This window comes from Larimichthys crocea, chromosome X (assembly GCF_000972845.2).
Source record: "Larimichthys crocea isolate SSNF chromosome X, L_crocea_2.0, whole genome shotgun sequence".
Lineage (NCBI taxonomy): Eukaryota > Metazoa > Chordata > Actinopteri > Sciaenidae > Larimichthys > Larimichthys crocea.
In genome coordinates, this window is record NC_040020.1 from 10,408,345 (window position 1) to 10,421,436 (window position 13,092).

Consider the following 13,092-nt stretch of genomic DNA (forward strand, 5'->3'; position numbering starts at 1 on the left):
CTTCAGGGCGTGGTCGTCTCCACTTCTTCCCCTCCAGTCACTCCCTCTGGGCGCATCATGTGGCCGTATCAAGGTTATATCTCCAATCCACAGTGCATCTCTCTTTTCCCTCTCTAACTCACCCACCCTTGCTGTCTCACTGTTATTACTCACTGTTTTTGGGTGTGGTCTGATCTGGATTTGTGTTATTAAATTTGAGACCGTGTGATTTGGTTTTGTGAGAGAGAGAGAGAGTTAGTGTGTGGTGTACTTTATGGGTCTGACCTTTCATAGGCAGTAAAAGAGGCAGCGAGATGACTTGACATTTAAATCATATCTGCGAGCCAATCCATTCCTGTCTCTGCTCTGTATTTTGTTCACTCCGTTACGTGTTTACGCATTTATACTGCGGACTCGCAATCGAACCGTTCACACAGGTCTACCTGGACGACCATCGATGCTTTAAATGCAAAGATGTGTTGTTTTTGTCGGGTTGTTGGTTGATTTATGAAGCCCACAGCTTCGTCACATAACTCATTCCTGTAGCAAATCCTCGTCAGAGACTGTGTCGTGTTTTTACTGCCATTTAAGCACAAAGTCACGGCTCATATTAAGAACTTCTTCGACTGGAAACTATGTTTGTTTGAACATGCAGCTTTGGGAAAGAGGCAGGTAGTAAAACTGCAGTGTTATCTCATGTTACAGTCATGTGGTGCAGGGTTCAGCTGCAGTTTAGGATCAATATCCCGAAGGGGAATTGTGTGTGTGTGTGTGTGTGTGTGTGTGTGTGTGTGTGTGTGTAATATTCTGAGCATCAGTGTGGGCACTGCAGACCTCCTGTTGTTGTCTTGAGCGTAGTTTCTATAAAAAAATAATCCCCCAGGTTTCTGGATGTGTTGTCTCTATTATGAAGCCATGGTCTAAATTAAGTCAAGTGAAGCCTGGGTTGCTGGTGTCATTTACCACTGCTGACTGCGATAGGCTGAAAACCAAAACATGAAACATCATAAGAAACTAAGAGAGGTTTTCGAAATTGTTGAGTACAAATGAAAGGAGAGCAAAGAAATCGTGAAGAAAACGAGGCACTCGCCCAAATAAAATGACTTTATATTGAACTGGCAGGTTCTAAAAATAGAACACGGTTCAATAATAACTACCTGAAGAAAAACGAAACACATCGAAGATGCACAACTCTAAAAAGTCTCTTTAAAGGGTTAATTAAACAATTTTAAAATTGTACTTTCTTGCTTCCTGAGACTTAGACTTGAAAATCTATACCACTATCATGTCTGTGCGTTATACAGATGGGAAGCAGTGGGCAAACAAAAATAAATACACCCACCAACATCTCTCGCAAAGTAACCGTGGCATTTCAATTGTTTAATCCGTGCACAAACTGAAATGAAACAACAAGAAGTTGAGGTTTTCAGGGAGTTATGGAGTGGAACTATTTATCTTCAGGTGCTGTGACTTCTTGGAAATGATGCTTTAGATTTCTCACCACAAGAAATGAACTATTAACTATTCAGACTTGAACTTTCTTTGGAAAAGTATCTATTGATTCATAAATTGTATCCTGTACGGGAGTTTTCTTGGTTGGCATTTACAATCTTGACACATAGAAGAAACTCAGTGATGCACTTGATACTAATATCAAATGTATCAGAGCGTAGGAAGCACTCGAGTCTCTTGGGTTTGGCCTTCGAGTCCACTCTTAAAAAAAAGTGTTGCATAAGTATAAGAGATTCAGGCCTTCTGCAGCACATGGAGATTTTCACTCACTTACCAGGTTAACGTAAGCCTAATGCATAACTTAAACCAAACACAAGCATTTGTCAGTGAATGGGTGCAGTAAATGGAAATTGTATGGACTTCTAAAAGTTCAAATGAGTCATCTTAAACAGAAAGAATCCTCCTCCAATAAATCTCAGATGCATTATACACCATCAGACACTCATATCACTGGCAGAACTCCACTAGTCCGCACCGTGGCTCCATTATCAGGCAGACGAATCACCAACAACAACAGCGGCGACATCCAGAGAACAGCAAAAATCATAAGACACCGGCTCCCAGGAGCAGAAAGATGATTTAAGTAAACAAACGAATGGCTCATTAGCTCATTTACTACAAATCTGTATGTACTTTACAGTACAGTCATGCTCCAAAGCATATCATAGAATCAGTTCATGCATCGTTTCTTCTTCCTAAGCAGCCACCGGTTCTTTTTAGTTTATGTCAGTGTGATATGAAAATAAACCTGCAGAGACAAGCAAGTTGTGCATAGGCAATCCATCACAGTGAACATTTATTTATGTATTGTCAAAGTTACGTTTCTTTTGCCTCATAACGGAGCGAGCACTGTCGGGAAATCGAACAAGAAAAGACTAAACGCGGACGCCGTGAAACGTTTGTCACGTTAAAATTTGTGTGTTTATTTGTGTGCATGCACGTGATGGGGCGCTGTACATACGCGCCACACCTGCGTGCACACATCCACCAACGGTTTGAGGCACACGATCCGACACGTGCACCGCGCAGCCTCTGTGTCTCTCATATCTGTCTATCATAGAGACTAATGGGCCGTATAAAAGCCTCTGGATCTATAAAATGAAAAGTAGACCATTAACCCTCCTCGCGTACACCAAACTAAGAGAAACAAGAGCTCGCATCAGCTCTCTCTGGGACCCTGCCCCCCTCCTTCAGTGTAATCTGACTCCCAAATGGACTCACAGACACACACACACTTTAGTTTTTTAATGTATTCTCCTAATCTTCATTGTCTGGCATGAGTGATGGAAGGGATCAATAGAGGTCATTGATCAGCCTTTGCTGATGCACAGACATTGGGAAGTTTGTATTAATAAAGACATGCTGTGCTCACACACACACACACACACACACACACACACACACACTGTAACAGTATTACAGTCAGAACACTGTTTCAGGCTCAACTAACATGCCGATCAATAAGCTGATAGAATCTGGCTGTTAAATATGAAACTCAAGAACTAATACAGTACAGCAGGTCTTTAGATTTGCCTGCAGTGTGCAGTATTGTGTGTGTTATGTTTGTGTTTCACTTTTAAGTTTCAGGACGTTTAAAAGATTAGATGCAGCGCCGGTCCTGGCCACATTTGCGCCCTGGGCGAACCCCCCCCCGAGGCGAACATTTTCTCGTGCGCCCTAACGGCCGCCCGTGCGCCCCTGGATGCGCCGTGCGCCCCTGGATGCGTGCGCCCCCATCTGTCTGTCCGACGCCCCCCTCTGCCTTGTCAACACCCCGCTATCGGGGCGCCCGCTCCGCTAACTTAATGAGCGGTATCGAAAATTACCGAGGTTTTTTGCTTTTTCGGGCGTTCGTGCGCCCCCCACGGAGAATGCGCCCTGGGCGGCCGCCCACATTGCCCATAGCTAGGACCGGCCCTGATTAGATGGATTACGTAATGTGTGTATAGTTATTCCTAGACGCCAGATATAAAAACAAAAAGTACTGACAGACTGGGACACAAAGACGTGACACTCATGAGAATAGAAAAAACTGGAATGCATCATTGCAAAGCTGAGACTGAAGTCGTTTTAAGATTCTGTTATCTTTTTTAGCACAGCCCCGCTGTTGGAAAACTGTTTTTAGGCTTTCATGGAGTTACATGCGTACATTATAATGAGCATTTATTAATCTTCATTTAGTGTTCTTAATATTTAAAGACCGATTAACGATCCTGGAAAATAAATATCTGAAGAATTCTTTATTCTGTTTTGAATCTCAGACTTATACAACACTGGTTTTTAACCTGTGGGTCCCAAAGCTTCACAGGGTCTCGTGAGGCCTTCTTGATTTCAGGTCTACCTATATTCACAAAGCTTTGCCTCTCTGCTAAACAGCCTCATCTTGCATTAGAAAACAGCTAAAACAACCAAAAAGCTCATAGAACAATGGTCAAGCATGAGAAGTCTGTTAAAAACTGTAACAAACACATAATACAGACAGAAAAAGTTAAAATATCAGGAAAAACCATCACAGATTCATTCAAATCTCTCATTTTGCGCAAACTGTTTAGGTTAAAGTTACAGTTTATCAGTTATTGTGTACTGTTGTTTTAGTAAAAAGTTTGGGAACCACTGTCATAAAATATTTATATAACATAATGCATCATCACTGAATTAATGTTCTGTTATTCATCCTTTAGAGAAGGATGCCTCATTCTCTGTTTGACCAGCAGAGCGTGCCAGAGGTGCAGATCCGCAGAAATGTTCAAACAGCAGGATCACCATAAAACTGAATGAAGCAGTCAGAGTAGAGCATTTTAGATTGCACGACAGAGCCGAGTGATTCAGCAGATGTGTCCCATTCACGGTAAAGAGAGACGTTGCCGACGTTGCCGACGTTGCTGTTGTTGTTGTTGTTGTTGTTGTTGTTGTTGGTGTTGTTGACTGAGCCGGCGAAAACATGTGAACAGAAATAGAGGTGTGAGGTAGTCTCCCTGTCCTCTGTGCTGAAATTTCAAACTCCTAACATTAGCTGCACTGATAAAGAGACACCTTGACACCCAAGTGATGAACACACACACACACACACACACACATGCAGATGCAGTTGAGACGCAGACCGACCCACTTTCCCCGCACCGTGCAGGGGGAAGCCTGCCTAACTTGCAGGTGATTGGGAGCCGCTGTTCTGTGCTCAGTGCTCACTGGTCCCCCTCCGGACCGGGTGGTGTGTCCCATCTTCTCTGCTTGCTCACAGAAGGACATCCTGTACCCAGGTTCACCCTGTTTCTCTCTCCTCCCGACTCTTCTTTCTCTTCCTTGCAGCGGTCCTTCTTTTCACGCTCTTCATTTTAATTCATCCTCGCTGTACAATCTTCTTCTCTCTGTAAGACTTGACCCAAGATGTCTTGGCTTCAAAACCAAACTTGCTGTTCTTTTAAAGCCACTATGCATCCGATATTTATGTTATTATTGTGCAATTGGATAGAATTAGTCTTTGCTCATCAAAAACGAGACAGTCTCTTGGTTAGATCTAAGCGTAGCTTTTCTGATGCTACCACTCGGGGTCACCGAACTGGTAAATTCCACACAAAACGTCTAAAATATTTAACATATTCCACCTGTTTTCTTCCACTCTCCCCGTCTGATTCAGCCCTATCTCCCCTCCTCACCCAGTAACCTTTCTGTCTCCCCCCATGGGTCCTTCTTCCCCTCAGGATACAGCACAGTTTAGTTTCACAGCAGTAGTAAGAGAGAGTAGCTGCAGCTATCAGCAGTCAGCTGGCTGCTGGCATGCAGCCTCCCTAAACCTCTCACACAATAAACACTTTCCTGTGACAGTGGCTCACAGTAACACACACACACACACTCACACACACAAATGTTTCGTAGCCACATCTGTTCACTTGGAGTCGGGTTTTCATGTACATCTGGACTGGGTCATTTCCTGTGTGTTTGTGTGTGTGTGTTGTGGGATGTGTAGTGACTAAGCGGTTGGGTCTTACTGTCATCATTCATCAACCCTTTGCAGTCATCGTCTCCCTCTGTCGTGTTCATGTACACATGAATGTGAACGGTTCAGTCGTGTGTGTGCATGTGTGGCGTGTTCGGTAGCTGTTTCTCGGCTTGATGTGAAGAGACAAAGTCTGATTAAAAGCTCCTGAAGAAGAATCAATAAAGAGGGGAACAGTGTCAGTTAACAGGATCATATTTTGGAGCCAACCCACAACCTGAGGATATTTTTTTAAATTTCATTTTCAGTTGATGACTAATTTGCATATATGAGGTTCTTAGTTAATTAAGTTAAGGACGCGTAAGAGTAAGAGTAGAAAGAGGAAGTCATGGCCCACGCTGCGGCCCACCTGAAGAAAGCTCGAGAGCTCGAGCAAAGCGTCGAGTACAGAGCTCTGCAGAAAGCCAGAGACAAGAGGAGACGTCAGCGTGAGAGAGCTGAGCGCAAGCGGCAGGTAAAAACGCACATTACCATATCTACATGTTAATATATTTCAACTACACACGCTCTCACAGGCGTAGCCGTGTACTGTAAGCATCGGTGTTAGGCCGTTGTGTGTGTGTGTGTGTGTGTGGGGAGTGGGTGGGTTGTGGGGTTTGCACAGATGTGGATGTGGCCGACCGGGCTGCTGTCCTCTCAGATGATTTATAAAGCAGTCTGAGGGAGATGGATGATGGTGGGATTGATGACAGATGTGAGAAGCTCAGAGGGAGGTCACATGCTGACCTCAGACTGAGTGACCTTTTGGTGAGACGTGAAATAAACGCTACGGTAAAAAGGTTCATGGGAATTAATGTCCAAAGTGGAGTCCATTATTTTCTAATATTGGAACACAGTGCATTATCGTGCTTATGACGTCTAAATATATCGTGTAGCCTGATTTCACCTGAAAGATACCGCCACACACTCTTTATTTGGATTGAGTGTTTGACAACACTCATCAAATGAATATTGTGTGATTATACTTGTTATAATACAGGCCATTACAGTGGTTTAAAATTACCATAAATGGCCGTGTGTGCATGTAAATACAGCTGTTTATGATACAAAGTAGAGTTTCGATGTACCTCCATTGTAAGCATAGACTGGGACAGAGTACTGCACAGTGTATAATCCAGTATCCTCTGTTACATGACGGACTGCAGATCAAATCCGGTACAGATACAGAGATTACAGCCGGTTCTCAATCAATCCAATCTCTGCGCTTCCTCGGCGGTGAGTCGAACAAGAAAGCGAGCGAGCAGAAGTGATTGGAAAACACGCTGCATGTGCCGTTGTGATAATACTCTGACTATGCCTTTAAATTTGTTATGCAAAGACCCAGAATCTGGAATATTCTGCAGTAACGGCTGTTTTCTGAACCCTGTCTACATGTCAGACATTTTTTACATTCCCTAACTGATGAACAGTGTTTTCTTGTGTAAGGTTGTAAGTTAAAAATGAAATTCGAGCACTGAGTTCAGGCTCGTCTTCTATCATTCCATCATGACCCTCCACGTTCCTGAAGAGCACCACAGGCCGTGCGCTCTCCAGCCAGACTCAAACCCAGCTGTCATGCACCCCACCCTGGGTACACACAGCGAGGGGTGGTGGTCTTCACTGAGGAGAAGGTCTGGAAAGGTAAAAATAGCCAAGGCGGGAGAAGAGACATGAGGGTTGAATGTTTATGGCTGCAGTTGTTCTATCTTACGGAGGAGAAGAGCAGGACTGGGCCTTGGCTTGGCTCAGCTCATAAACTAAGACTAACACAGAGGCAGAGGTGTCCAAGACCGAAGAGTTTTTGCTGAGAAAGGAAGAGAGTGGTGTTAATTGTGACGTAAGTGTGATTTGGACTGAAGACATGGATAGTTTTAATGGATTGTAAGATTGATTGATGCAGCCGAACATCAGGAACGTGGGCCGGAGAGGCTTTATCTTAAGGAAGCAAAGTAAGAAAACACAAGGATTGGACTTTGGTGGACTGCACAGTGAGTGAAGTGAAGAAAAGCCACGGTTTTCACTGATAGCTGGGGAATTGCTTCCTGATTTGGATGGTAACCATGGGCAATGCAGCATCATGTAAAGCCTGTGGATCAGATAAAGCTTTAAAGACCAATGGCGGTGACAAAGATTCAAACTATCACTACGGAGCAGCTGACTCTGGATCTGACACTGATGATTCACCGGTAAGAGGCGGAGAGAGAGAACCGCGGTTCATCAGCTTTTCTGTCACACGTGTTGCACTGATGGTGTGTTCAAGAAAACATGTCGTGTTAATCTGCTTGTGTGTGTGTGTGTGTTTGTGTGTGTGTGTTTGTGTGGTTTGACCCTTGATCCTACACAGGGGTGTGGCCTCGTCGCAGACATGTGATGAGGAGTTTGATTGTGTTGGCAAACCAAAACCACGTCAACACTGTCAAAGCAATACAGCCACGAGTCCTTTGCACAAGTATCGTGGCATGCATGGTGCAGAATAGAAGCTTTGTAAAGTTTATGAGGGAATATCTTTGTAAATGTTTGTTATTAGTCCATTAATCAGTGGTGAGCTGATCCACGGCAACTATTTTCATTATTGATTAATTGCATAATTCAAGATAAAATTACAAACATTCCATACTTTTTGTCAGATGTGAGGATTTCATGTTTTTTGGTGCATTGTCACAATTTCTTTTACATTTTTATAGACCAAAATAATCATTTATCATTCATTAATCATTTATTAATTGGAAAAATAATCACCACAAGAACTGATAATGAAAATAATTGTTATTCACTGCTGTCAGCAGCCTTATACTATTACCATATACCCTTAATGTTCTTAATTAAACCTTAAAACTTTACATCTTGTTATTATTTATATTTAAAATTAATTTGGTCCTAATATACTTGTGCACTCAGCTTTGATTGTAACTGTTCACGTGTAAAACTTCCTCTCTGCGTACATGCCGTCAACGTTTTTGAGAAGTTCAGTGAGAAACTTTAAATCCAATTCATGCACATAAACGAGGCCAAACACAGTGCGTGTTGCAGCTGTTTGTGCAGTCTTGATGGCTGGTGGTTAAATTTAAAATAGCCTACGCAGACAAACTGTTGATACAAACAGGAAGTCCGACTTCATAAAAGCATCAAACCCTTTCTGAAAGCTCACGGCACGGCAATAACAAACCGCATCCATCTTTGTAGATTGACTCGAGTTTTTCTAATGCAGATGTGAACACAAACAGAACTGAACAAAACACGGGGTCAGTTTTATATAATGAAATGAAAGATTGGTCTGTAAAAGCTAATATTACAATACTTTTAGTTTTTGTGTATGTGCTGGGTAAAAATGTAAATATTTTGTATAATAAATAATATATTTGTATAATAAATACAGTCCTGTTGCCTTTATAGACACCTCACCTCTACCAGAAATATCAAAAATAGACCTAAAACAAATGATGACACAGGATAAGATGATACCTAGAACCGACACTTGAAAACTTGCTTGTGTTCCTGCTCCTAATATCATCTCCTTTCTGTCTTTGCCTCTCTAGTCCGACAGTAACACCAGTTTCCTGCGAGCTGCCAGAGCCGGGAATATTGACAAAGTCCTCGACTTCCTGAAAAACGGAGTAGACATTAGCACCTGTAACCAGGTAAGGGAACTTCTTACTGGTCTCAACAGAGGCTGGTACCTGATGACGTCTTTGTTTCTCCTCTTGCTCTTGATGTGCATCGTTTTTTTTCCTGTGTCATCTTTACAAATGAACCGCTACACAACAGTCACGGTGTCTTTCCTCATTGATCATTTACTGACTGGTGTTGATGCAGTCTTCAGAAAGTCATGTTCATCATCATTTATTGAGTCAATTAAATCATTCAACACAGTGGGGACAGGCAAGCATGTGCTAATGTGTGTTGTTCAGCAGGTGACGATCACATCATGCTGCTGTGCAGTTAAATTTGACTAAACATTTGTGCAGAAGCTCTAGAGTTCAGTTCAGCCGTGTGTGAGAATATTACACTTTAAATAATCTTATTTGTAAAGCCCAAAGTCACAAAGTACATTTGCCTCGGAGGGCTTTACAATCTGTACAGGGAGTGACACCCTCTGTCCTTAGACACTCGGTTCGAGTGAGGAAGGAAAGAAGTTTAGTTAGTAACATGCATTAATGAGAGAGGGGAGATGTGACTGCATCTTCAACCAATACCGTGCCTGACTAGGCATGACCCTGAAAGAGACAGACAAAGTAAGTAAGTAAACTCACTGATTTCCATTTTAACTTGTGTTGACTCATTTTAAACTCTGAACATTAAAAAAAGTATAAATATTCACAGGCTGAGCAACACAAGGCAATGTAGTGTAATGAAAACTTTAGTCTTCTTATTTAAGGACGTACGGTATAATTTGCACGTACTTTTTTAGTTTTTATTCATTGGGTTGTCAGAATCAGAATCACTTTTATTGGTCAGGCATGTGTGCACACACGAGGAATCTGACATCTCTCTTAGTGCAAATACACAAGCATACACACAGCTACAGCAAGGTAAACATAAGTAAGTACAGTAAGACAATAGTGCAGAGGATGCTGAAATATGATTTATGTAGCAGGTTGCTCAATGTTAATGAGGCGGGTGGATATGAAATATAGATATATCATATGCACAACATTAGTAGATTGTGTATGACTGATTTAAATTTACATGTTTAAAGAAAAAACATCTGAAGTGAAACAGTGTGGATAAATATTTTACAGGTTCAGTGGATGTTTGAGGCGCACACTGTGTGTTTGGTGTTAACTGTTCATCGGAGCAACGGGAAGAAACTGTTCCTATGTCATCATCAGCTGAATCAGCTCGGTTTTGTTGTATTTTTAGTCACGGAAAACTGTAACTGTAACTGTAGGAAAGCTGTTTTATGGTCGACTAAATCTAGATTTTGTCTCATTTGAAGTAAATGCACAGAATGCTGCACAAACACACGCGGTACATTGCTCCTGTCTGTCAAAACTGTTAACTGGTTCAAACCTGCTGAATCGAACCTTCCCATCGCTCTGCTGTGTCACGGCGGCATCGCCCAGCCCAGCCAGGTCAGCGCATACCTCGACCTACCACGTCTCCCTCACAAGATCACAACAAACCCCATCAACATATTCCTCCCCTCTCAACCACACCCCCCTCTTCCATCCAATCTCAGCTGTATTTGACAGGGGGGGGTCTGTGTCCATCTGACAGCTGTTCTCAACCCCCCTCACCCACATTCCACTGTGGGAGGACGGATTAGGGGAGGGAACAAAATACTTCCCCCTGGAGCTCTTGCCCTGTCTGTGTCTGTATGATTTACAGTAGTCACAAGGTGGCTTAAAGGACTGTGTGTGCGTATCATCAGCTCCTCACATTTTGTGCTGTCTCACTGCAGGTTGGCCTTTTGTAATTTCCCAGCAGTTTAATGGCAACTATTTATACACCGGGCTGTAATTGGTTGGCACACAGGTTGTCATGGGCACTGTGGGGTTTTTGTTTTGTGCACCACCTAACTATTCAGGGCTACATACATCTCACACACACACACATATAAACACACACAGCTCCCTCCCTGCAACAGGAGAGTCCTGCCCTTCATCGTATCTGTCAGGGGGTCAGATGATCACATTTGAGCCCTTGTCAGATGACCAAAAATGCAAGTGACATTTTCAGATATATCCCCGTGATGCTTTTACAAAGTGTGTGCATGTGTGTGTGTATACTGTAATGCAGTACATGTAATTTTGTTCGGGAGTCACAAGACATAACTACTCAGTTATGACCTTGAAGCTATGCAGTAAGTTGTGGCTCATTTTAATTTGTATTAGAGAAGTGATCACATGGATCGCACACGCACACACACACACACACACACACACTTATGTGTGCATATTCCCTCGTATGTGTGTGCACAAGCTTACACACACACACACACACATTCTTCAAGTACAGTACTCGTATTCCTCCTCCTGTCATGTTGTTTCATAGTGAAATTGTATCTCTTATACTTCACACTGCTTTTCTGTCCAGACTGCCATGTTGTCATGGTCACAGGCTTAATCATGCAACTTAATTAGAAACACTTTACTTCATGTTCACTTCATGTATGAGATCCGGTGGTGAAGGTTTATGATCGCACTCACCGCCGAAGAGGCTCGGCCACACGTTAACCAGATGCATCGTTTGTGTGGACGGCAGCTGACGAGCGGTTCGACTCTCCGTGACTCTGCTAATTGACATTTTCCCCCCCAGATATAATGTCATTTGAACCATAATGACATTTTCAAAGAGATACCAATTTTCTACAAACACAACGACAGGATGCGATTCATTCAAAGGTAACAGGTTATGTGTGATTAGCGGCAGAATTGCTCTCAAGGAAATGAGTGGATCAGAATCATGTCGGTGGGAGAAAAAAAAAAGCACTCCACACAATTGCAGGACCATTATCTGTAAGCGTCGCAGTCAGCGGAGGCAGAGCTCTGTCGATAAGAGCACCAACAGACACAAATGTGCGGTCTGGTTACAAGCAACTAACAAACGTATAATCTGCAGTGACTTTGAACTTAAGGAAACTAATGGGAATCTTCAGTGTGCTACAATATAACGTCCATCCAAGGCTGCAGCAGTTATTTTCATTTCTCGATTAATCTGTTGATCATTTTTTTAATTAATCGATTAGTTGTTTGGTCCAAAAAATGTAAGAAAGTGGTGAAAAATGTCCTCAAGCGTCCTCGTTTGCTCCATAAAATAGTAAAATAGATAATAAGTTCAGAGTAATAAAGGAACACAGAAAATAGTCACATTTGAGAAGCTTAATGGATTGACAGAATAGTTGGTAGTTGCCAGCTAATTGATTAATAGACTAATAGTTCTCGCTCTAATATGATTGAATATGAATGTGCGATGTTACATCATCACTGGTTTCTGGGCTTGACTTCGTCAAACTGTTCACCTGGGCGACAGCGCCAGATGCTGGAACGTAACATGGGAATTTCAAGAGTTGCTCCTGGCGGTGTGCTGAGTAATAACTGGAGAGTCTGATCCTAGAAAGCAGCAGTCTGACGCCAGGGACAGAAGGCTGTCCAAGTTAGTTACAGAGAGAGACAGAAAGAGATACACCGTCCTGTCAGCCAAACTACTGCACAGATTTTATGAACGGCATACTGTAAATAAGACAGGTAGCTTCAGCTCGCAGCTTATAATATAAGATCTGTAGACACTGTCTGAGTGTGTGTGTGTGTGACAATGACTGTGTGTGTTTGTGTATATGAGCTGTTTCGTCCCCCCCTAATCTACCCAAATGTTAATCCTTGGTGAGTGATATTACTCCTTTAATCTGCAGCGTTTACATTATTTCTAACATCCACCCCCCTCTGACATTTTGGATCATAAAACAACACAAAATAAACTTTATTCATCGTGTGTGATTTGAAGAAAGCTCAGTGGTCGTAGGGACGACGTATGAATATGAATCTGTGTTGGACGGAGCTCAGCTAAGCGTCCGTCCTGCCAGGAACTGCCAGGGATCATCGAGCGTCCATTAGCTAAATGAAGCTTTGATTTACAGCTGAGAGGAAAAGGAGCTTTAGATCCGTTTGTGTGTGTGTGTGTGTGTGTGT

The 13,092-nt window shown here is 42.6% G+C and overlaps 1 protein-coding gene across 1 annotated transcript in view; it reads left to right on the plus strand.

The window, feature by feature from the left end:
• ank2a (ankyrin 2a, neuronal) overlaps positions 1–13,092 on the plus strand; it is a 72,232-nt gene that overhangs the window by 8,291 nt on the left and 50,849 nt on the right. The window contains exon 2 of the mRNA XM_019256384.2: positions 9,001–9,102. Within this exon, the coding sequence (XP_019111929.2) occupies positions 9,001–9,102 (102 nt within the window). The remainder of the gene's footprint in view (positions 1–9,000; positions 9,103–13,092) is intronic.